The sequence below is a fragment of the Anguilla anguilla genome, chromosome 15, assembly GCF_013347855.1.
Source record: "Anguilla anguilla isolate fAngAng1 chromosome 15, fAngAng1.pri, whole genome shotgun sequence".
NCBI classification, from domain to species: Eukaryota; Metazoa; Chordata; class Actinopteri; order Anguilliformes; family Anguillidae; genus Anguilla; species Anguilla anguilla.
The window spans coordinates 8,458,253-8,483,928 of record NC_049215.1 but is presented as its reverse complement, the minus strand read 5'-3'; the positions used below and the strand labels follow the sequence as shown (position 1 = coordinate 8,483,928).

The 25,676-nt window shown below is 45.9% G+C and overlaps 2 protein-coding genes across 10 annotated transcripts in view; one reads left to right on the top strand and one right to left on the bottom strand.

The window, feature by feature from the left end:
- Positions 1–1,073: 1,073 nt before the first annotated feature.
- Positions 1,074–16,162, top strand: LOC118213754 (WD repeat, SAM and U-box domain-containing protein 1-like). 2 transcript variants are annotated; one of them, XM_035392870.1, is made up of 13 exons: positions 1,074–1,269; positions 1,671–2,093; positions 2,822–3,009; positions 4,424–4,510; positions 6,973–7,066; positions 7,709–7,742; positions 7,915–7,955; positions 8,042–8,148; positions 9,300–9,323; positions 10,751–10,777; positions 11,826–12,008; positions 14,999–15,133; positions 15,503–16,162. In XM_035392870.1, the coding sequence occupies exons 2-13, from the start codon at positions 1,696–1,698 to the stop codon at positions 15,655–15,657; spliced, it is 1,473 nt and encodes a 490-aa protein (XP_035248761.1). In that variant the 5' UTR covers positions 1,074–1,269; positions 1,671–1,695; the 3' UTR covers positions 15,658–16,162. The 2 variants fall into 2 exon arrangements, with proteins under 2 accessions (XP_035248761.1, XP_035248762.1); XM_035392871.1 differs by lacking the exon at positions 9,300–9,323 and having other exon boundaries at positions 1,076–1,269.
- The window catches only part of LOC118213753 (protein TANC1-like), a 138,681-nt gene continuing 128,954 nt past the window's right edge, over positions 15,950–25,676 (bottom strand). For 3 of the 8 annotated variants that reach the window (XM_035392861.1, XM_035392865.1, XM_035392866.1), the window contains 9 exons: positions 24,790–24,923; positions 24,298–24,421; positions 23,813–23,988; positions 23,138–23,270; positions 21,887–21,922; positions 21,698–21,789; positions 19,648–19,794; positions 18,784–18,884; positions 15,950–18,434 (listed from right to left, as the gene is read on the bottom strand). In XM_035392861.1, coding sequence (XP_035248752.1) covers positions 17,072–18,434; positions 18,784–18,884; positions 19,648–19,794; positions 21,698–21,789; positions 21,887–21,922; positions 23,138–23,270; positions 23,813–23,988; positions 24,298–24,421; positions 24,790–24,923 — 2,306 coding nt within the window. In that variant the 3' untranslated portion in view covers positions 15,950–17,071. Of the gene's footprint in view, positions 18,435–18,779; positions 18,885–19,647; positions 19,795–21,697; positions 21,790–21,886; positions 21,930–23,137; positions 23,271–23,812; positions 23,989–24,297; positions 24,422–24,789; positions 24,924–25,676 lie in introns of those variants that run through there. The other 5 variants (XM_035392862.1, XM_035392864.1, XM_035392867.1 and 2 more) reach the window with 5 other exon arrangements.

Sequence of the window (25,676 nt, the reverse complement as noted above, 5' to 3'; positions counted from 1 at the left end):
TACAATTAAATGCAATCCAATTAAAGACATTTGAATTGATTTATTTCATCATTATTGTTGTATTTAGATTATTTCTAATCTCAGTATATGAAAACTGAATCTAAAATCTAAAATTAAGTGTATTATAAAGGCTACAAATAATAGGTCTCACTTTACATAACCCAGTGTGCGTTCCAGTGACAAAATTATAGGTTACACTCAGACAGGCGAAAAACGGTTTGATTCCTTTCAACTGTTCATCAATAGGCTACTATGCCCTACTGCGGATTTAAGCGCTGCATATTGCTATTTGTTTTAGTTTCAACCATGAATTTGAATGACAATGTTCAGCTTTTAGCTTGCTCAAAAACAGAGGCAAGAAACAAGAAGGATTTTCGGAGAGTCATGCGCCTTGTCATAAGACTGGGTTACACTCAGACACAGACTTCCTGCAGTATGAGGCTGGGGAGATCTTCTTTCGGGTTTCTTTTGTGTGATTTATGTTTGGTTGGTTTTTGTGAAGACTCTTATTTTGTGAACTTTGTGGATTTTTGTTTGTTTTAGTTTGTGTTTTAGATTAATAAATGTCTGAGTTTGTGTTTTTAGATCAGTTTCTGTCTTGTTTTTTGGTGATTTGGACGCTACAGAGATGGATGGATTAACCCCAAATTTGATGCCTGGATACATTGGACTGTACTTTATCAATGTGCCAAATTTCATCAAAATCCACCAAGGGGTTCTATGGGATGCCACAGACTCCCATTGCCGAAAGTATAATAATATTAACAGTTACAACAGGTGCCCTGCACCTTCGCTGCTTGGCCCCTAATAATAATAATAATAATAATAATACTACAATAGGTGCCCTGCACCTTCGGTGCTTGGCCCCTAATCATTTATCCATCTTATCTTACCTAGTGTCGTTGTTTTTACAATTAAATGCAATCCAATTAAAGACATTTGAATTGATTTATTTCATCATTATTGTTGTATTTAGATTATTTCTAATCTCAATATATCAATGACAATGTTCAGCTTTTAGCTTGCTCAAAAAGAGGCAAGAAACAAGAAGGATTTTCGGAGAGTCATGCGCCTTGTCATAAGACGGGGCTTTTATGGCAGTTGCGGACATAGACAATTAGGAAGTGATTAGATAACTGGAGTGTGTTCTTATCATAGGTCCCTATTCAGTTCAGTGGTCGTGGGACTTTATCCTAGACTGTACCACCCCCTTCTTGTTTCACGATTGGTTGCATAGAGACGTGCAGCAGAACCAGGAAGTGTGGAAAGGTATGTAATTTAAGTACTAATTTCACTTTTTATTGGCTACGTGTTTTTAGTATTTCGATAATGTTAGAATTTGACGATGTTTTGACATTGTAAGCAAGATTTCTAATGTTACCTTTATCAACTTTAGACATAGTATTCTACTTGCATTAAGTCTTGTAGTGACAACTGGAGAATGTGCACGTTTTTATTAGGCTATCGATACGTTTTTATTGGGGTTTTCCTCGTCTGAGTATGAAAGTTTGCTGAGGTACAGTGATACTCGTGTTATGGAGCTCCGTTTAATTTAAGTTAAAATACAGTTTTGTTATAAATACGGTAAACAATTGGATATTGTTAACTAAAGCCCTTTGCGCCACCTGGTGTTATTTATGACGTGTTTTAGGCTACTGTATCTTTTGCAGGGACAAACCAGGAACTGCGTTCAAAATGGTGTCACTTATCTGCACGCTCCAGCACCACACAGCTGACGTAAACTGGTGTGCGTTCTCTCGCAACCTGCTGGCAACTTGCTCTTCCGATAAGACTATTCGCATATTCTCCAGTCTTGATTTCTCTGAGCTTCCATTCTCCCCACTCACTGGCCATGGGTACGCGGTCCATTGCTGTTGCTTCACACCCTGCGGGCAGTTCCTAGCATCTTGCTCAACAGATGGCACTATGATTGTTTGGAGCATGGGCACGGGAGAAATGGTGGCCGCGTTTGATCATCCTGGTCGAAGCCCAGTCAGAGTTTGCGCTTTGTCAGCCGACTCCTCCTACTTGGTTTCCGGAGCTTCTGATGGGACATTTGCGCTTTGGGACTTCAGCTCCAGAACACTGCGCAGGTACATCCCAACAGTTTGAATGAAAATGTTGAACATCCTACTGATAGAACAATATTTCTATTCGCCATTCCCCCATTCATGAATATTTAATCCAACGACTTTATCCAACGAAAGTATTAGAAGTAAATGTCATATTTATTTTCAGAACCCATTTATTTCGTTGCGTTGACAAAGGAATGAAATTAAACAGATTTTATAAGTGAGTGCACTCTGATCGCTATTAATTAGAATATGTTTACATCCATACCAATTAAGGTTTCTGCCTCGACTGTAACAAGGGATGGTGTGGCAATTGCCTAAACCAGGGCCACTCAACCCTGTTCTTGAAGGCCTGTAGGTTTTCATTTCAACCCTAATTTGTCACACCTGATTCTACTAATTCGCAGTTCAGTCAGATCTCCAGCTGTGAATGGGATGTGCTTTATTAGGGTTGGAGTGTTAACTTACAGGATGGAATATCTCCCGGAACAGGGTTGGACAACCCTGGCCTAAATATTTGTTAAATAACAAAAATATACCGTTTCCCGGACTCTTCAGAGAGACTACCCAAAGTAGACACTGGAGTACTCATACAAAATTAAACATGTTTATTTAAATAGGTCTTATTCAGTCAGCTCTGAAGAAGACACTAATTTGAAACGTCAGCCTTACATAACATTACACTAATGCCGCAGAGATATTCTTGCAATGTTTGGTGATTTTTTTGGGAAACCTGTAACCCTCCTCAGAACTGGGATTGTGGACGAAGCTTCGTTGGTTGCATGCTCCGTGAGTCCGTGTGGTCAGATATTCGTCACAGGATCCACCAATGGGGATCTGAGAATCTGGAACCTGGAAGCGAAGCAGCTCCACGCTGAGAGGAATGCCCACGACCTTGGGGTGACCTGCTGCCACTTTTCTTCCCAGATTCATATTGGTGAGATTAACACAAAAAATCATTTTGCATTGATACTTGCTCCTCAAGGGCGGCGCGGTGGTGCAGTGGGTAGCACTGGCGCCTCACAGCAAGAAGGTCGCGGGTTCGAATCTCGGCTTGGGGCCTTTCTGTGTGGAGCTTGCATGTTCTTCCCGTGTCTGCGTGGGTTTCCGCCAGGTACTCCGGTTTCCTCCCACAGTCCAAAGACATGCAGGTAGGCTAATTGGAGACTCTAAATTGCCCATAGGTATGAGTGAATGGTGTGTGCGCCCTGCGATAGTTTGGCGGCCTGTCCAGGGTGTAATCCTGCCTCTTGCCTAATGCACACTGGGATAGGCTCCAGCACCCCCTGTGACCCTGCTCAGGATAAGCAGGTATAGATAATGGATGGATGGATAGACTTGCCCCTCAGCTGCTGTTTTCTCATCCATCTCGTGTAACATTGGCTACATTTCAAGCTTTAATTGAAACCATATAAGTGTCATTATTTTATGCCTGATACAGCTTCATATTGACCTTGATTCTTTTTCAAAATGTGCTAAAATAGTGCTTCAGTTTTATATTTCATAAACATAATGGCGAATTTAATAAACAGAATTAATAACAAGAATTATGACCATGTCCAGCTGGAAAGTTTTGGTAGTGCCCTGTTTTTCATTTTGTTTAACTTGTATTTCCTTTTAGGGTTCTTTTTCTATTCTTTATGCATTTTTACTGGAGTACAATTGTGACTGTGTACTTATTCATCTTGTCTCCCAAAATTCTCTGTTTTTACTTCTAAGGCCCAGTTATTATTGTGATCAGAACCATTTTTAGATCTGCTCGTGGATACATTATTATTACGTTATGCTGAATGTCTTTCTGCTCCTTTATTCCTGTTGACTTTGGTATATTTCAGGTAATTTATGGGTCTTTCCTCTCCCTTCTGTGCTAAAACCCAAAAATATTAGGTAAAACTTTACAAATTGATATAAATAGGCAGACGACTCAGGGAATCCATCCTGTTTTTATAATTGACTAAACTTGGTGTGGATAAACTACAACATTTCTTTATTTCTGAGGTCCTGGGTCAATAAGTAATCATTGCAGTGGTGCTTTATTTTAAGCTCATAGCCTTTTGTCAGAATGGTTTGTCATGATTATTTTGTGGCTGCTAACCTATCATCTCCCTTCCCCATAACTTCATTGCACTTTTTTCTCCAGTAAATTAGTTGGCATTAATCTAAAACTAACAAGGTTAATGGAACCTTTCTTGGAAAGGGGAACTCTTGGGCATTTAAAACGAACCAACATCCCATTTTGAAACAGCTTTTCACCATCCATTTAAACAGCTCGTCGTACTTCTTGCAAGACGATGTTGAACAGCAGTGTACCCAGTCGCATTGGGCATGTGCGGTTTGTTTTTGGCTCACAGAGGGAGAGGTGGTGACGGTTCGATTGGCCTCCTGTGGCCAGGACAGCCTGCTGAAGATATGGACCGTCTCACAGCTCACTCCTGCAGGTACGCGCACGGCTGCGCATTCGCTCCAGAATGCGGGCACGAAAATAGACGCACGCTGCCCCCTCGGCCCTGAGAGAAAATCATTTCATTAGTGCACCACAGTGATTCTGCATAAATTTTCATTCATTATACTTTACAAAATAACACATCAACGTAAAACAAAAGGCTCCTTACATTTATTGAGTTGCCTCAAAAGACTTACAAATAAGAGGGTAAAAATTATAATCGCATACCTTCTTTTATTTTACGCTCCAAATTACCTTACAGTATCATATGTTTTACCCGATTTACAAAGCCTGTTTCCTGAACTGAAATTAAATAAATTGAAGACTGATAATCTAATTGTAGACATGTTATCTCAGTGAAGGCTTTCCATCCACACAAGCAGTTACAACAACAAAAGGGCACAGGAAACAGCCGTGTGCACACACAGTCCTGCCTGTCATTAAGAAGACGGGTCTGGGAATGGTACCAGATTAGCAGATAGAAGGCTTTGTTTTCGCCCTTGGCAAAGTGGCTAAAAGACGCTGGTGGGTGGTAGTGCTGCACTTGTACAGTACACGCAAGTCGGTGTCTCACATGTCTGTGTTGCTGTGGAAACGAGGGTGTCTGGCGGAGGTCTGCGTCCCGTGTCACATCCCAACGGGATTATCGCGGGCGTCTTTGTTTTAGCTCCGGCTGCCGAAGGGGTGACGCACCGGAACGCACCGAAGGAGACGAGAGCGCACATGCCACTCAAACCGCCACACAAACGCTTGTCATTCATAGTGTTTTGCATTTAGATTATTTTAGATCCACTGGAAATTGTTTTTGCGGATAGCCTGCGCGTGGACGGAATTTCTGTGCTGGCTCTCTCGCTGTTTGCCATCGCAGGTCGCTTTGAAGTCGTCGAGCACGCACGTTTTTCTGATGTGTTGCGGCACCTCTCGTTGTAATTTTGTGAATGTGAAAAATTAATTTCTGCCGTTGTCTTTTTTTGCCCCCAAGCCATAAAGTAGAAATCAAGCATTTCATTTAATGGATGCATTTTAAGTGCTGTATTTTTTTTGTTGTTGCCTGAAACAATGCAAATGTCTCTCTAAAAAAATGAAACACTGCTGAATATTAGAAGCCAACAGGGTGCCCTTGATAGCTGTTCGCTTCCCAACCAAAAATCTATCTACGCAAAAACCTTAATAGGAAAGAGGGTATAATTACAGCTTTTCAATAAAGTCTTACTGCGGGAGGGAGAAAATGTGTAAACAAAACAAGATTGATGAAACAAGAGGAAATTATCTTATATGAATATGACCAGCAGTGCAGGTGTCTGAACATGGTGCTTAATAATGAATAATATTGACAACAGACCTGGTACTGTAACTGTTCCTGGTCCTGTCCATGTCACATTTGTTTTTTGCACATAATGCGTGAAGAATTTTCATTTTTCCGTATCATGCGATCGCTGATACCAAAACCATTGACCAAAGACCAGCAGAGATTTTTACACTGAATTGTAATATACACATTAATATATTTACATGACGCACTGTTTGCATGACTTGGGATATTTACTTTTTGCAAGTTGAGTCAGCTAATCAGCAAATAGCGAATAATAACTGTGGCTCGCAAATGACCAATCAACGTGCCCATAGTCACCAGTGGAGTGGAAAAAACAAACCCATTACATTACATTACAACTTATCCAGAGCGACGTACAACAAGTGCATCAGTTCAAGGTGCGGAGGTGCAGAAAAACACACTAGAGTGAAGTAAAGATCGTAGTGCCAGAAGTGACCACATAGATCAGGACTCCAACCCTGTAGGGTAACCTGTTCAGCAAATAAACAAAACAATCCTGCCAAGTACAAAACTAGCACTGAAATCACATTTGCCTAATCAGAATCAAACAAAACAATCCTGCCAAATACAAAACTAACGAGATCGCATTAGCCTAACTAGGTACATTGAGCTAAACTAGAGACTAGGGAGGGGTGGAGAGAGGTGCAGCCTGAATCCAATTAGTGGATGTGTTCACTGCTGAGCTTTTGGAAATGTATTACCCAATATAAAAATGCATATAAAGTGAATGTACTTTTAAGTTATTCGCTTATAGGGTGTATTCATATTCATACAGAATTACCCATTTATCCATGTGGACTTTCACTGGAGAACACTTGCCAAGGGCACAACAACCAATTGGGGAATGAAATGAGTGGCCTTCTCATCACAAACACAGTATTGTTAGCATGACGCCACACTCCTGCACCCTCACCTCACATCTGCCCTGTGCCGCTTCCACTCACATCCCTCCCAGAAACACAAAACACACTTTCTACAGTAGAGATGTGAAATGTAATCAAAGTACTCCAGGTCTTTGTGGAAAACGCTGTATTTGAGCCTTCCTTAGGCCTGTAGGATAGCAGTAGCTTTAGCAGTAGCGGTGCTATGGGGTTTTAATGCTTGCCTGCGTTACTGATCCCCAGGCTGTACCATGCAGCTGGTGCACACCCTCACCGCACAGTCCGCCCCGGTGCTGTCCTGCTCCTTCTCCTCTGATGGACGGCTGCTGGTCTCCAGGTGAGGGACGGGAGGAAATAAACGTGCATAAGTACATTCCTGATGTAATGTGTGAAGACCGAAACTCACGCGAACTATTCCAGATTGAAAACTCAAACTCTAACTACTGCACCAAAAGAAGAGTAACGTTTTATTCAACATGACGGTTAATGTTTTGACCCAAAGTACGTGGTCTCATTCTACAGTGGTACATTAAACACAGTACATTAAGCACAGTCCTCTATTTCTTCATCTTCTTTTTCATCATAATCTTCTTAATAATAATAATAATAATAATAATAATAATAATAACAATAACAATAATAACAATAATAATAATAAATAAATAAATAAGATTAAAGAAGGCTGTAAAAAAGAATCAAAATAATCTGTAATTTCTGTTTAAAACACTTCAATTTCATCTTGATGGAAATTCCCTAAATATATGATTATACTCCTGTCATTATCCTGTTTGACCACAGGGGGGATCTCTGCTTTAACATTCTGTTCTCTGTGCACACGTGCAGTAGTTTAAATGCTTGCACTTCACTTGTGTGTTGACTGTATGGTATGGTATGGTATATTTGGTAAAGTTGAGCCTCACTATAAGTAGCCTCTTATTTATTCTAAAAAAAATAAAAATGATTTCTCTTCTTACCACAGCTCTGTGGATAAAACTGTCACAGTTTACAATGCTGTAAGTAATCTATCCTTTTTCTAAATTTTTCCACAAATACATGAATCATGCTTGAGTGTATAGAAACAAACATGTTAAAAAGCTGCATAGTTCTTCATAACTCATTTGTCGCATATAAACATGGTAGAATTCCAGAAATTCCTCTGTGTAAAGCCTTTGTCTTGGGTTTCAGAGCCAAGGAGACTTGCTTCACACTTTGAACCAACACGAAAGGTAGAATTCCTGCCCCGGTTATTGATTGACCGCAGTCACGTGGCTCACGACTTGATGACCGCAAAACCCATGATCCTCCTTTCCAGATACGTGGCGGCGTGCGCCTTCTCGCCCGGGGCGTCTCTGATGGCCACCGGCTCCATGGACAGGACGGTGAACGTGTGGAGGCTGGGGGATAGAGTCATAGAGGGGGGTGCGTATCGGACCGCCTCCGAGCCGGACGGGCCTCTCATTCCGCACGCTCTGCGCGCAGTGCCTAGTTGCGTTCTCCTTCCTTAATTAAGGCCTGAAAGCTCCTAGCCACAACACGGAGGGGAAAAGGGCTGTTAGGTAAAGGCCCTTTTCCGGGATAATTGAGCGTAAAGTGCTACAAACACTTACGCTCACAGTGGCAGTGATTTCCGCTGGTGAGAGCTGAAGGTGACGGAATGGGTGTTCAGGGCTGAGCGGAGCTCAGGGGTAATTAGCAGTTTGCAGAGTTTGCAGACCGGGGTCTGGCTGGGTTACAGTGGGAAAAAACAGTGGACTGGACTCGAAAAAAAAAAAACCTGGACTGGATTTCTTTTAAAAACTGGACTGGACTCAAAAAAAAAACCTGGACTGGATTTTTGAAAAAAAACTGGACTGGACTCAAAAAAAAAAACCTGGACTGGATTTTTGAAAAAAAACTGGACTGGACTCCAAAAAAAAAACCTGGACTGGATTTTTGAAAAAAACTGGACTGGACTCGAAAAAAAAAACCTGGACTGGATTTTTTAAAAAAAACTGGACTGGACTCCCAAAAAAAAACCTGGACTGGATTTTTGAAAAAAACTGGACTGGATTCGGGGGAAAAAAAACCTGGACTGGATTTTTTTTTTAAACTGGACTGGACTCAAAAAAAGAAAACCTGGACTGGATTTTTAAAAAAAAACTGGACTGGACTCAAAAAAAAATCTGGACTGGAATTTTAAATAAAACAGTTTTTTATTTGCTGACAGGTGGAACAGGGGCAAGAGCCAAAATACCACAAACAATCCAAAAACAACTCCATTAACAGCAAGGCTGGCAGCACAGGGCCTTCGTTAGAAAGTAGTCAGGGTTGAAGTTACCAGCACCAGAAGTTCATACTTAGCATACTTGAATTATACTTCAAGTATTCTAAAGTGTAAAATAGTATACTTAAGGTATAATTCCGCATACTGTTTCTTCACATGGGTGTGGTGACCGATCGCTTCGAGCAGTCCCATATTACTGCATTACCGTGCTGTTCATACTGCTACAGAATAAAACGGTGATCTCACCGGAGCGCACTTCGCTGCTTGCATTTAATATTTTCTGTTCGATTCTTTCGATCGTTTGCAGGCGACGGAGGAGAATCGCTGGCTGGTGAGTCTGTGTCTTCAGCTGTCTCTGCGTGTGACGTGGAGGTTAGAGTGCGTTTGCTCAGAGGAGAGTGTTTGGAAAGACGAGAATCCAGCAGAGATCAAAGCGCATCAGAGGAAAATAATGCGATGTGCCGCGTTCGAGAGGCAATATCCTTCCCAGCAACGTAATGGAGTTGTTTACTGTTCGCCTCCCTCCCTCCCTTCTGCAGAAAGACGTTGGATTGCGAGGGGGAGAACGTGGTGTTGATTTTAAATATTGTCCTTGTTTAGTTAAAAAAAAGAAATGTTCAAAGAATCCTTTGGTTTGATTGTGTTGTTTCTGCCCCATCGGATTTCATTTTAAAAAATCCAGTTCTTTGTGTAGGGATTCAGTTGATATTGATCAAACAATTTCTGCAGAGTTTGTGTAGCCTGTACTGAGACCGTCTCAGATTCTGTTGCAAGAGGTTTGAATAAATTAAAAGAATGGAGGAACAATTTCACTTACCCTGTAGGAGGAATGTATGTACAATAAGGACACCTGACCAAAGGCAGCATGTTTATTTAGATTTAATTTGACAGAACAAGCATACTGTATATGTCTTAAATGTCTTCAACAATGTCTTAAAATGTGGTAGTGTTAATACTTGTACTTTCTTGTTGGATATTACAGTGAGCTCCATAATGTTTGGGACAAGGACAAGTATATTGTTTTTCTTGATTTGGCTCTGTACTCCACAATTTTAGATTTGAACTCAAACAATGCACATGTGTTTAAAGAGCAGATACCTAGCTTTTCTTAAAGGGTATTATACATAATAAAGAAACACCTGTCTGACAGATCAGATACACTCTTCAGGAGGCAGGTCTAGATGTGTCAGTGACTACTGGAGAAGACTGCACAAACAGAACTACAGAGGCTACACCGCATGATGCAAACCAATCGTTAGCCAAAACAGAATGGCCAGGTTACCGTTTGCTGAGAAACACCTAAAAGAGCCTGCAGAGTTCTGGAAAAGGAGGGGGCCAAGTTTGATTTGTTTGAGTGTTAACAAGAACAAAAGGCCAAAAGAAACTGCCCAAGATCCAAAGCCCCCACCCCCATCTGTGAAACATGGTGGTGGGGGTGTTATGACTTGGGCATGTATGGCTGCCACAGGTTACTGACTCACTTGTCTTCATCGATGATGTAACTGCTGATATGACATGCAGCAGAATGAATAGGACAGGTGAGAATTCATTAGTCATTACCTGTAGAGATTTTCCTTGGCCTACCAGGCCGTTTGCGATTACTGAGCTCACCAAAGCCCCTTTTCTTCTTGATGATGCTCCAGTTGATTTTGGTAAGCCTAAGGTATGACCTATGTCGCTGACTGTTTTTGTTTTTTCATATTTGTATGCCTCATCATGGCTTCCTTGACTTTTGTACTTGTCCTTTCTGTTTTCTAGCTGAAACCACAAATGCTTCTTGGAAAGGTAAGCCACAGAAAGACACTAATTCAGCCTTTATTTTATACGAGTAGTCACATCTTAACAGGCCCACGAGGAAAAGCAATGTAAAAGGAGTGCCACACTTTATATCTGTAGTACTCCGCTGTAGATGCAGGCACGATTAATGTCCTTCATAAACATATGCGCTGTGAATGAAGCAACGATACATCGTAGCTTCGTGTGAGCAGATAACCTCACATTGAAACAAACATGCTAGTCCACCTGGGAACAATCCTGGGGATCAGTACCTCTGCCGAGGAACTTTCCAGCATCCGATTCTAAGAGCGAGCTTTAGCTTCGTGTCTATGCTTTCGAACGTTCGTACGGCTGTTACGATATTTGATGGTTATTACAGTGCGGTCGCTCTCGGATAATCCTCACGTCCGTATAGCCAACGGCGGTTTGCGAAGACGCGAGATCTGCGCGGGCATGCGGACGGCGCGGCGGCGGCGGCGGCGGCGAGTCGCGGGCTGTACCGCGGAGAGGCAGGCTGGAGGAACGGAGACCGAGCGGCGCGGTTAATGAGCAATACCCCCGGCCTCCGCCCGGAATCACTCAGCCGCTTAATGGCGGGAAACGTAAAGGACGAGACGCGGGGCGCAGTCGTTAGCCCGGGCTCGACGCCGCGCCGGATTCATGAGAAACGATGGGGGCTTTAACAATGCCATCTGAAGGTCAGCTTTGATGTAGAGTGTACCTGCATGCCACATCCCTGTGGAGGGGGGGGGCGGGGCGGGGGGGGGGGCGGGGCGCTGATAAATATTCACAGGACACGCAAATATGATTAAAGCGCCGTTGATAAAAGGACCGTGTCTAGAAACAGGAAGCAGTGGCTTTCATTTCATATCATTTCCCCCCCCCCACGAGAATGAATAGTAATTTTTTATTGGGACGGGGGGGGGGAGGGGGGGGTGTTTGTGATAATTTAGAAGGGAAAAGTCAAGGTTAAACAAGTGTTGTTTAAAGGGGTGGGGGAAGGGGGAGTGGGGGGTTGATGGGATAGCACACCTGTTTTTTGTGAAACTCTCCCCAGGGAAGGACCGGCCGGGGGGTCACACGAGGCTGCTGGTGAGGGACTGGTCCGAGGAAGACGTCCAGGCTTGGCTGCGGGAGGAAGGGCTGGAGGCGTTGGCCGGCACGTTCCGGAACAACGACATCGACGGGGCGGAGCTCCTGGCCCTGACCAAGGAAAGCCTGGCCGCAGAACTGAAAATCGGTGAGAGCTCCTCCAATCCCACAGGGGGCGCTGTTACTCATCTGTCACCCCCGGGTCGCACTGCTGAAAGGCGGGGTTCGGAATACGCTTCCACTGCCCGGCCCCCTCTCGGTGGCAGTTTCATGAATCTGCTGCTGTGCCCTGGAGTTAAATGCATTAGCATTTCCATGTATTTGCACATGAACACTCTAGAGCCTGTGCCCAGCAGGCTTACATTATGCTGAATACACACCCTCAGTAACAGTTGGAGCGGTGGGGTTGGGGGGTGGGGGGGTAAGCATATCTGTAGATCATTCTACAAGTGTTCACAGAGAATTTGGTATTTATGAGGGTGGTACTTGGTGGTGAGCCTGGTAGTTTATTACATATTTAAAAACCTTCGGTTTGCGAAAACAGGGCCATGTTGTGCTTCCAAGGTCGCTATTTCTGTGCCAGTTGAAAACGAGAAGCCAGGTTTTCAGCAGTACAGGGGGATAGAGCAGGCATGTAGAGCCACAGTGTATTCAACATTATTTTATCAGCTCTTCAGCAGCATGGGTTGTGGGCATTTATTCATATTTTTTAACTGCAACTTTGTTTTTTTTTATGAAACACTGTAGAGAAAATTTGTACCTTTGTCTTTACCCGCTTAAATCTGGGGCATAAACCTTGTAAGAGTTTGGGTCAATCAGGATTATGTACCATTCAATTTGGACTTTATATGCTGTGAGTCCAGACCCTTAAGCGTTGTTCTAAAACCGCTGTGTTCTCACCGCAGTTTCAGCTGCTCTAATTCCCCTCATCACCAGTTTCCTGAGGGGCACATCAGTCAATTGTACAGACTGTTAATTAATTGACTTTGCTATTATAACCTGGTTTCGTTAGATATCGTGTGTGTGTGTGTGTGTGTGTTACACGACAGATCAACTCTGTTCTGTCTTTTCAGTACGTCTCTGTGGAGCACAGAATCAGGCACAATATGGCGGGCATCATTCTGATATTTAAAAAAAAAAAAAAAATTTCAGAAAGAAACGTAAGAACGCCGTTGCCAGCGGAAGCGATTCTAACGACACGATCGTTACTTGGCGAGACGATCGTTTGCGTCCGCTTGCAGGAAGCGTCTGCCCCGTTAGCCTGCGCGCTCGCAGCAAGCGTCTGCACCGTTAGCCTGTGTGCTTGCAGGAAGCGTCTGCACCGTTAGCCTGTGTGCTTGCAGGAAGCGTCTGCACCGTTTGCCTGTGTGCTTGCAGGAAGCGTCTGCACCGTTTGCCTGTGTGCTTGCAGGAAGCGTCTGCACCGTTAGCCTGTGCGCTTGCAGGAAGCGTCTGCACCGTTAGCCTGTGCGCTTGCAGGAAGCCTCTGCCCTGTTAGCCTGCGCGCTTGCAGGAAGCGTCTGCACCGTTAGCCTGTGCGCTTGCGAGAGAGTGAGCAAAGCTGTCTCAGGTCAACACCTCTGAGTCGGCACAATCACACATTAGAGTCCATATGTCACGCGTTCCAGAATGAACCTCTTGCATCTCCTACCAGTATTAAACAAGTTGTTGCTTATTCCAAACGGGCATAGACATAAATGGGAGATGCCCTGATGTGGAGGTACAAATGGAAATAGAGGAGGATTAACCCCTTTCAGTACCTTACTGCCCCAAGCCTGGCACCTCCAGATGCCTTCATACAACTGGTCCAGAACTCAGTCGATCGCAGGTGTCAGACTCCTGTCCTGGAGGGCCGGGGTGTCCGCTGGGTTTTGGGGTGTTCTCGGCACAAGAGTTTCATTTTAAGTCATTGATTGGCTCCCTGGTTCCTGAAGCTATATTTAACAGGAGTACCAATGTCTGACCTAATTTTTCCACACACCAGTCCTGTTGCTGCACGTACAAAGAGATTTTTTAGAAAGCGGGTGAAAATTAATAGTCTGTTTTGAAGCAACATGTTTTTATTGTAATCCTAATGAATTCTGTGCTAATTAAAAGTATACTGCACTAGTACAGGTCTAGCTGACGTACTGTACTGTATTGTGCGTTAAATGACATGGTTTCCTCCAGTGGTTCTTTTTGCGGACAGAGTGCCCCATGACAGATTTAATGAAAACCCTTACATATTTTTTGAGTTTTTTTTGGTCTACACAATGTTCCTTCTCTGTCTGTGTGAAGATGGATGAAGGAGAAACAACTGATTTATAGTGGATGAACAGCAGGGACTAGTGACATACATTTTGTTAAACAACAGCTGTCATTCAGATGACGGAAGTGACAAGGGAGTGGTGCCGGATCCTTAAAGTGACCCGGTCCCCTACACCACAATCCCCGCACCAGCACACCAGAGACTGAATAATACATCAGGAGTAGGGCTGTCAGTCAAGGCATTAAAGAGTAGTGTTGAGACACAATAAATCTGCAGTCACGTCCCCTAGAGACCCTCAATAAAACCTTACACAGAATATAAAGTATTCACCAGCGGGCAGTCTGTAGTGGGCAGTCGATAGTCTATAGCAGTTTATAGTGAACAGGCCTTTCAAATATTGTTTGAATTTTATGACCAATAAACAGACACTCTAGTTATTTTTGTTACTCACGGAATACACTGGCTTCTGATTCGCCCAGGCATGCAATGTCACACATCTGAACCAATCGGAGGCAGGCCAGGTTTGTGTGAAGAGAGAAGAGACTCTATAAAAGTAATAATGGCAAATATTACTTGAAAATTCCATGGATGCTTGAAGCAAATATTGGTATATACATTTTTTTCATACATGCACAACAAGCTACGTGATTTGAAAAACAAGCTTTTGACTATTCAGTTTTTTTACATTTATGCAATGACGGATTTAGATATGTCAATAATGTGCGCTAATCTAATTTATCAGCCTCATCAAATGGGCAAAACAAGGAATCTAGTAGTTTTTCCTCCTGTATGTAATGAATAGATTTATTAATAAACAATGACTAGAATGCATCAGAGACGGTGGCTTTTAGATGATATACCAGTAATGCATTCGTACTTTCTTGGTTTAGATTCAGTTGGCCTTCGGAATAAACTGATCCGGAAGATCGAGGAGCTGAAGGCGACGCTGGTCTGCACGGACGGTCCGGACGAGTACCTGTGCCCCATCACCAGGGAGGTGATGAAAGACCCAGTCATCGCCGCAGGTGTGTGGATTTAGGCCCTGAAAACCCTTCGCTTCCACAGCACTCCTCTCAATGAGTTTATTGCAGAAACACTTTCCGTAACCAATCACAGGATGTTGCCCGCGGCACCCACTCGAGGAAATACACAATTTCACTTCTCCACTCGGTACTACATTTTGCAGAGAGCCTTTTGAAGTGCAATTCAGAGCGGATTTCTCCCCTTCCCCCACAGAATGGGGCTAGAGTCAAAGATGTAATACTTTGAAACGACTGTACGTGCTTTTCCGTTTTTGCCTGTGTGTTTGTGGACTCATCCCAAAGGAATTCGGTAAAAGTTCAGTAGAGATGAAGTTAAATGGCAGTTTTTGTGTGTTTTTTTTTTGGAAACAGATGGCTATTCCTACGAGAGGGAGGCAATCCAGTGTTGGATTGATTCAAAGAATCGTTCCAGCCCCATGACGAATCTACCTCTGCAGACAACTATGCTTACTCCAAACAGAACCCTGAAGATGGCTATAGATCGCTGGAGGAGCAGTCGGTCGTAAGTAGTCGGCCTAACTCAGAAAAACAATTCGGAGAAACTAAGGCTACTAGAAATGGACAATTGAATGAATAACAATCAATCAATTTCTGAACATTCATATTTGTTGAAAAAAATGTCAGCTCCAGTGGACACACTGCATATGCATATGACTGACCATGGAACAACTGCACATGTATGTATGTGTATATGATTATAATGGACCTGCTGCACATGTATGTATGTGTATATCATTTACCATGGACACAGAAAATGTATGTATATGTGTAATAAATAATAACAATTTTAAGGTTTCATAGTTTTCCACTGGGACTTTATTTTCCCATTGTTGGTATGGCAGTAATGTTCTATTAACAGTATGTGATAACAGCAGTACAGCTCACAATACTGAAAACATGTCAACGTTTGCAAATAACATACATATTAAAATATAGTAATGCCCCCTCCCCCCAAACTCTTTATTTATAGATTTTTTATATTTCTTTGTTATAAATTGTAACTGTCGCATGCACTTAAACCAAAAATTATCAAGACTTATTGAAATTTGAAAATGTCTTAGTAGCTGTGCAAAAATAACTATATAAAATATATTGCTTTTACAACTGACCAAGCCGCAGGAGCTGTAAATAAATTAACCTAAACAGCAACAATAATCCGATACTGAAGGGATTTACTCAAACATTATTGGGCAATTTATACAATGTACAAACATACATGAGAAATGTTTCTGAGCCATATATACCCATCTGAACCAAGCTGTGCAGAAATAGAACTCAAAATACCTATGACGTGAACGAGTCGAATACGACGACATAGACCTTTTCAAAGAAGGAAATATGTATATACATATGTACAAGTAGTAATGATTTTCAATATCCTCAAAACAGAAGTGCCCATGTCCAACTTGTCCTCCATGTTCCACTACAAGCGTTTTAATTTCATTTCCATCGGCACCATTGTTTATTAACAAACGACGGGCTCAATCCTCTCAATATACCTCGGCTTCAAACACCAAAGAATGCACGGTCTTGTATTCTGTAGGAGCACCTGAAAGGCCTATATTTACTCGTTAAAGTGCCATGGCTGTTTCGTCTGCGTACAGACGAAAGTGTGTCTGTGTGCAGTGTCCAGCTTGGCTGAATGACAGCATGCAGTCCTGTAGCAAGAAGCACTGGCTTGTACGTGTTAGTCAGTAAGAATAAAACCAAATGTAAAATACTGCCTGTGGTCAAAATTCATTCAGGTAAGTACACAAATAAACATAGTTTCTATGCATTTTCTTACTATAATTCTGAAAAGGTTACGAGATGGGAAACCTATATTTGTAGTGGTTCTCGAACAAAACGAAAAGAAACCTATTTAAAATAATGTGTAAAATGTTGGAACGGGTGAAGTGGGGAGCTGGGTGAAGGGCTACCTCACACGTTGGACTCGATAAAGGATCGCTTTGGTTTCATTGAAGCAACGTGAATGGCGGGATTGTCCCTGGCCAGGCTGGCCTGTTTGGGCTTGCCTTCGGTGAAGGGGTGCGGCATGGCCAATGTCGGCTTGGACTCCTTGTAGCAGGTGGCGGCCTTGCGGTAGCCGTCGGCGAACTCCTTGGCGTGCATCCCGTTGTGGAGGCTGCCCGCGGCTCCCGGGGGCGGAGCCTGGAACCCGAGCGCCTCGTGGTACGCGCTCCCTGATCTGGCGTACGGCGGCTCGCAGTTCGGCGCCAGCACGCCCGGGACGGGGGGCCCCAGCGGCCCTTCCGAGGAGGGGCCCGGCCAGGCGCGGGCGGGGGGAGGCTGGTGGGGCTGGAGGGCCTGGTGCTGCAGCTGCAGCTGCTGCTGGAAGCGCACCGTCTTGTCCATGATCCCCATGAAGGGGCGGGGCTTGTGCTCGGCCGTCCCGCCCCCGGCCCCGCCCCCTCCCTGCGTCTTGGCGCGCACGTCCGGGCCCGGCAGCTTGCCGCTGTCTGATAGGCTGCCGCTGGACGCCAGGCTGCTGGTGGAGCTGGACACCCTCATGCTGCCCGCCTGGCAGTCCGGGGCCCCCCCGAGCGCGTCCGCCGCCTTGCCGGGGCCCGAGTAAGTCTGGGCGGGGCGGAACGGGGGCTGGGGCTCGGGGTCGCGACCCTGGCCCGCGCCGGACGGGGGCTCCTCCGGGCCCGACCCCGGGTTGGCGGTCGCCGGGGGCAACGGGCCGATGTCGATCCCGGGCCCGGCCGTCAGGACGGCGGAGATGTGCCGGCTGGGCAGGGGGCTGGAGGGGGCGTACTGGGACTGGCTCCTGCCCCCCCCCGACCGGCCCCCGCACTGCAGGGAGTTCATGTGCTGGTTGGTCTTGACTATCTGGGCCTGCTTGGACGGCTGCAGGACCAGGCCCTGCTGGAGGTACTTGTGCGCCTGCCTGCCCGGGGGAGACCCCGGCCTGGGGCCCGGCTGGGGGGCGCTCAGGGAATCCGGGAGAGTCCTGTTCAGAGAGTAGATGTTGGAGGCCCAGCCGTCCTGCCTCTTGTCCTGCTGGCCGGGCTCCTCTTCCTCCACGTCCTTCGGGTCTGGCGTGCTCTGGCTCTCCCCGCGGCCCTCCCCCTCGCCTTCCTCCTCCTCCTCCTCCTCATCTTCCTGGTCGGACTGGTGGCCGGGAGGGGTCAGGTTTGGCGCCCCCTGCTGTTTCTGCTGAGCGCGCTGCAGCTGGCTGCACTCGTCCTCCACCCTCGCCAGCAGGCGGCGGATCTCCCGGTTGTTGGGGCAGAGCTTGGCCGCCTCGTGCAGGTCCGCCAGGGCGGCGGCGAACTGCCTGCGGAGGGAGGGAGGGAGGGAGGGAGGGAGGGAGAGAGGGAAAGGGAGAGAGAGAGAGAGAGAGAGAGAGAGAGAGAGAGATGATGCAGGGTCAGCCTCTGTACTGTATCAGACACAAAGCCAGGTCAGTCACACCAGACACCGAGACATGGCAGGCCACCTTATTCTCATGAATGGGCTGAAAGGTTAGGAAAATGGTGAGCATTGTTGGGCTGAATGGCCTGCTCTCGTCATTATATTATGTTATGTTATGGGGTGGAGCAGGACAGATATGAGGAGGAAGAGTATGGGGCGGGGCGGGGTGGGGCGGGGCGGAGCAGAACAGACGTCAGGAGGAAGAGCGCTACCTGCTGCTCCTCTTCGCCCTCGCCCTGGCGTAATAAGCCTCGTACGACTTCGGCTTCAGCTCCAGAGCCTTGGTGGCGAATTCCTCCGCCATCCCGAAGTCCTGTTTCAGGAGGAAACCAGAGAACCGGGATAAACAAAAACCCCAGAAAAATCCATTAATGAATCCAGCACAGTCCCTTCCCCACACTTCCCTCCACAAAATGCTTTTGTTCTCGTTTTTTTTAACGCCGATTCAGTCCAGTGAATACAATAGTGGTTCTGTTCTCGCTGCGAGAGGAAATAAATCATAGTAACAAGTTTATGATCGTATTACATGAATCATGTAGCTGTTATTTTTTTTCCCTTCCCCATGTAAAACTTGCCTGAAGGGATGTTGAGTTCCGTTGTGCAAACACTGACGACAGTTGTTTGTGCTAATGACATGCTGTAATAACCGGCTCGACTAGATTAGATTAATCTTGAGCTAGCCTCCAGCACAATTAGAAGCTGAGATCTTTCTAACTTACAGCTGGGTTCCCCCTCTAGTGATGCCTGCCATTTTAGATTTCCGGTGCGAATGGGAACGAATAAAACCGTGCATTACAGACGCTGAATTATTTATTTGCTCAGCACACGCTCGTATTCAGTGACATTTTACATTACGCCCTTTTATTTACAGTAGATTTACTGTATGCCACAGCATTCGACGCGGCTAGCCGTTGTCAGTGCTACCATAGAGATGTACTACGGGCGCGTATCTAGGGAGGATTTGCTCATGGCTCTGTGACCCGAATGTGAAAGGTTTTGACGTTGTGGCAGCTGACGCCAGCCCGCACGCGGTGCGGCGGCGCTCTGAATGATGAGGCGACGCAGACGCGGCTCACGTTGGTTTTCCTCCGGCAGCGGGACAGGTTGAGGTAGAGCGAGACTCTCAGCTCTTTGAAGGACTTCAGGTCCTCCCCGAATCCCTCGCGGGGGAACTTCCTCAGGGCGTACTGGTACCTCTGCGCGGCCTCTTTCATCTTCCCCTTCTGAGAGAGCGAGAGAGAGAGAGAGAGGATGAGTGTGTGTGTGAGAGAGAGAGAGAGAGAGAGAGAGGATGAGTGTGTGTGTGAGAGAGAGAGAGAGAGCGAGGATGAGTGTGTGTGTGAGAGAGAGAGAGAGCGAGGGAGAGAGAGAGAGGATGAGTGTGTGTGTGAGAGAGAGAGGGAGAGAGAGAGGATGAGTGTGTGTGTGAGAGAGAGAGAGAGAGCGAGCGAGGATGAGTGTGTGTGTGAGAGAGAGCGAGAGAGAGAGAGAGGATGAGTGTGTGTGTGTGAGAGAGCGAGGATGAGTGTGTGTGTGAGAGAGAGAGAGAGAGAGAGAGAGAGAGAGAGAGAGAGAGGGAGAGAGAGAGAGAGGGAGCGAGGATGTGTGTGTGTGAGAGAGAGAGAGAGCGAGGATGTGTGTGTGTGTGAGAGAGAGAGAGAGCGAGGATGTGTGTGAGTGTGAGAGAGAGAGAGAGCGAGGATGTGTGTGTGAGAGAGAGAGAGAGCGAGGATGAGTGTGTGTGTGAGAGAGAGAGCGAGAGAGAGAGGGAGAGAGGATGAGTGTGTGTGTGTATGACAGAGAGAGAGTGTGTGTGAGAGAGATAGAGAGTGTGTGTGAGAAAGGGAGGATGTAGGTTTGTGAGAGAAAGAGTGTGTGTGTGTGTGAGAAAGAGAGGACGTGTGTGTGTGAGAGAGGCAGAGAGAGTGTGTGTGTGTGTGCGATAGAGAAAAGGAGGGAAAGGAGGACAGCAATTGAAGTAGGAAGAGGGAGAGAGAAAAGGGAAGAAAAGAGGTAGGAAGTGAGCGATGGGGGGGGGAGAGAGGAGGGAAAGAGACAGAAGGAGACGGAGGGAGAGAGAGAGAGAGGAGGGAGGAGAGGGCACACCAGCAGCGCACGCTCCCCACAGGGCTGGCTGCAGCTCGGTTTGGCTCCCCCCAGTCACACCCCGTGACTTCCCTAGCGGTGGGCTCAGTGTGCTAAATGTCAGGGATCAATCAGCGCTCCTGTGAGCACTCACGGCAATTATTCATCTGCTCTGCATTTCCGCGAGCTGGGAAAAGCCCGATATGCCTTTCACTGCATTTGATGTCTCCGCTCTGACAGATTGACTGCTACGATGAAAAAAGAGCTCAAATATTTCAGACAGAAGGGCTAAAGAGCCTCAAAATGAGAGACACTCCCACCCCCTCCCTCCAAATTGCCAGTCTACCTTTTGATTAATCTGGAGCAGGTATTATTTTCAAAGGCTTTTTAAAAAAAAAAAAAGGAAAGTAGAGTGTAACAATAGATATTCTAAACAGTTACACTTTTCCAATTATTGTGATCCCAGAGAGGGGCCTTATAACACAGTTATATCTGTTTTATATCTCTGTAGTATGAGGTGACATGTAGTCGACCGCCCTAACACTCAAAAAAATGGCGAAAACTCCACTAGGCAATCCCAAAACACAATGTACCAGTGAGATCACAACATACAACCAAGGGGGAAAAACTCCCAACTGAAATTCAATTTGCAGTAACCAAGGACACTTCATTTTAAAGTTCTGCCCTTGGACATTTTCTGATTCAATCTTAACAAAACTGGCTGTAAGAAAGTTCTTTCAAACTACAGAAATCAACTGGGAAATACAGGCTGTAAAAACGTGATCGGGGTGGAATACACTCGTTTAATACAAATGCGATGGAGTGAAATCTGTAGTGAACTGACTAGCCGGTGAAGTCATTTCTACTACGTTCACCAGTATCAGTGACATAGTGTTCACCAGTATCAGTGACGTACTGTTCACCAGTAGCACTGATACCGCACTCACCAGTATCACTGACATAGTGTTCACCAGTATTAGTGACGTAGTGTTCACCAGTAGCATTATCGCACACCTGTGTTAAACCAGTTTCTGGTCTCACCTTATAGAGCAGGTTGCCTTCCTCCATGAGCTTCTGCAGGAGGATGATGAGGATATCCGGCTTGGACGTGGCCATCGCCCAGGCAGCGTTCCCTGCAGGATGAAGAGAGAAAGAGGGCGGGGTCACGCCACGGCCACGCCCGCATAAGGAGCCAATGCTGACAATGGAATTGGTGCAGTGTAAAGTTACCTAGATATTGTACCTGATCGATCATAAGGAGAGGTTCTGTAGCCTTAAGGTATTATCGAAAGCAGTTAGAGAGAAAGAGAAGGGTGAGACGTTATAGGCAGAAATCCCAGGAGAAGTACATGCACTCTACTCACATTACAGAGAACAAAAACACACAACTCAAAACCGCTGCACTGCCTTTTCCACATTAATTCTGTCAGACTAGACTTAAAATTCCTACATGTTCAACTACACTAATACGCCTGAGAGGAAATCAAAACACTCTGAAAGAGGGTTAGCTGTACTGGGTGTGATTTCTACTTCTTGAACAAAAACTTCAGAGGAACTGACTAGCCAAACAAAAGCGTGGCAGAAATACTAATCGGACTGAGCTGTGTGTCTACATTCAGAGCATCGCAGTCAGGGGGGGTGTGTTTAATGAAACAATCATTAAAAATGGTTTGGAGAAAATTAATTCCAGATAAGATCTGAAAGTGGCGGGAAATGGGCTTCCGAGTCTCCGTGGTTATTCAGCGGCTTGTTTGCGGCCGCTCGACGTGACATTCTTTAATTAGCCTGAAAACAGGCCCGAGGAGAAGAGAGAGAGAGAGAGAGAGACGGCGACGGGCGGAGAGGGTGAAGGGAGTAAGGAAGAAAGGAGGGAGAGAGAGGCAATTTGAAGAAAATGAAATCTCGGGAGGGCGCGGCGTCACGGCGTCTGAGACGCGAAATAAGCGCGTCGGTAAAATCGGGAGTTAAATGCCAGATTCCGCCTTATTTACTTTAATTTGAGGCGTTTTGGCCGCGGTCTGTCTGAATAAGAGCCTCCCAGTGACACATCTTTACGAAACACAAGCCTCCTTTCTGCTCATTATTTCTACATCACGAGGCCAGGAGCTCGCTCCTGAGAGAAGCTCAGGGGTGCCTTGGCGAAATCGGCAGCAAACCTTGGACGGAAAATGATAATCACGCACAGAATAGTTACTAACGTGAAGGACTGTTATATGTACGGAACTCGTAACCGGGGAAAATGACCACAGAAACATCCTCTTTCATGGCAGCATAAATGACCATGAAAGCATACAAATAAAATATAAATTATTTAATGAAATTTTTACATTTTTACTTCATGGTTCATGTGAAAGCAAAGACCACTCAAGTATTCCTGTATCAAGGCTGCTCAGTTCTCAAGTGGATTCTGATTGGCTGGCTCTATGGACCCGCTGATTGGGTCCCTCGGTTACCCGTGTGAGCAGAGAGCTCGGCCCTCACCCAGCTTGGCGCCCTTCTTCAGCAGGGTCACCACCACCGACGTGTTCCGACAGCCGATGGCCCGGTCCAGCGGCCTCATCCCGCTGAAGTCCACGTGCTCGATCACCGCCCCTCTCTCCACCAGGTAATGCACCTGCGGGCGGGGCGCAGGGGTCAGCCACAGGGGGGCGCTCTCTACGCGCACACGCCAGTAAAAGCCCCCAGTAATTCCCCTATGCGTGCGTTCCATAAAAGCATCCAAAGGAGCGCGGGCTCATTCCAATCGCTTTCTTTCACTCCTCACATCCTTCCCTCGCATCCTTTCCTCGCTCCTGAGCTCTTGCCCAACAGAGGATGCGAGCAAAGGATGTGAGGGAAGGGTGTGAGCATGGAGGAATGGAGGAAACGCATTTCAGGCGAATGGATCGTCCTCGTTCGGTCGAGCGTCAGTCTGAAGCCACGTCAATTACAGACGTGGCAGGCGTGGAAAAGTGGACCTACGGGTCAATCGTTCATACGTCACGCAAAGGATGCACTCGTGTATCCTCACTGAAGCATCCTCCATAAACCTCCTCGCTCCTCCAAAGATGGCGGACCTTGATCGATTTCCAGGTCAGCCAAGGAGACGAGGACAAATAACATAAGCGATTGGAATGAGCCCTGTGTTGCCTGGAAACCAGGGGGCGAGGCACTCACGATTTCCGCGTCCCCGTAGAAGGCGGCCAGGTCCAGCGGGGTCCGCCCGTTCTTGTCCGTGTGGTCTATGACCGCGCCCTTCTCCACCAGGAACTGCACCACGTTCTTGTGTCCCTTCAAACACGCCCAACTCAGAGGCGTCAAACCTTCCTTATCCATCGACGTTAAAGAAGCACCTGTGTGACACACACACACACCTCATAACCACACGGCAAAGCATGGAACCTGCACCCAGAAGAAACCAGACGCGTTGAGATTTACAATCACAGACTCAGTAGTGCCATCGACATTGTTTTACTGTAATTATTTGGTTGGCTCAGATCTTCCCATTTGTACTTTCTGCTTTGGCATTTCTTCTTTATTAATTGTTTTTTTTTTTTTTTTTACAAATTTGGCACACGATGTGGGGCTGAGCATCTTGAATTCCCACCCCAATCTGGACCGCAGCCGTGTTCATGGTGCATCATGGGAGTGTGGGAGCTCACCCTTCGACAGCAGGAATTCAGCAGTGCTCAGATGCCCCTCGCAAGCAGCCACCATCAGCAGAGTGCGCCCCTGCTTATCAGTGATGTTCACGTCTGCTCCGCTCTGCAGCAGCAGGTCTGCGATCTGACACACACACACACACACGCACACACACACAAATTACGATAAAGAAACGCAATGGCAGCCTGAATTTACCAAGGTCATATTTTCCATATTTCAGACATTACCTTTGCTTACAACATTTGCAGAATCTCTGGATTTTTCATATTACAGTATAATTCAATTATCATGATAAATTATTACTGACTTGAGTCTCTGTCTTTTTAACGGACTACTCAAATAAAATAGACTGCTATTTCAGTCTTTTGGAAATGTTTGCTAATAAAAATCAAGGTTAAGTTCAAGTCAAAAGTCAGATGAGAAACGACTGATGCATTAAGTTAGACGCTTATTTGTCGACCAATCAAATCGCTTCCTGGTGGCACGCTCACCTGCCAGTGGCCCTGCCTCACGGCGCAGAAGAGGGGGGATACTCCTCTGCGATTGGCCTGCTGCACCGCGGCCCCCTGCTGCAGCAGGAAGTCACACACCTCCAGCTTCCCCCGGCCCGCGGCGGCCGTTAGCGCTGGGGAGAGAGGAGAGCGAGCGGTTGCTGTGAGGACCCTGTTGTAGGACGTGTATGTGTGTGTGTGTGTGTGTGTGTGTGTGTGTGTTTGTGAGTGCTGTAGCCCCTGTGCTTGATGCTAGCTATTTGTGTACTGAAGTTTTCTTTGTGAGGGCTGTAGAAAGTTTGCCAGTGTGAGCAACTGAAGGCAGAGGAGCTGCAAAAGGCTCAGAACAGTAAAAATATGAACGCCCATGAGAGACTCTGGACAGGAAGTCCTCCCGGACAGCCAGGAAAACATCCCCACCATAGACGTACTCAGAGTCGGAGCCTTAGGAATCCACAAAGAGGGAATTCTATGGAAATGGAAAAGATGAGAGGGGCCAGCTAGGCTCAGAGACAGCAGAACATGTGCTCAATGCTCAACTGCTGCTCACAGCACTCAAAAGAAAAAAAAATGAAGTGGTTCTCAACAGGGGGGCGGGGACCCAAAAGGGGGCCTCAGGGAGCTCCAAGGGGGCCTCAAGATGATAAGAAATTACTGAAAGCAATCACAAAACATGAAGACATTAGTAATTATTCAGCTGAATAAAGAACACAAAGCAAGCAATTAATAGAATATAATAACCTTTTTACTTTCTGTAGATGCCACACTCATATGTTCGCTATGAATGTGAAAAAGGAAATAAAAGGATTTTTACTTTGTAAATATTTGAGGATTACTACAACGGCAATTTTTTTGAAAAATCGCTTTTATGCTTTTATAGGGTTAAA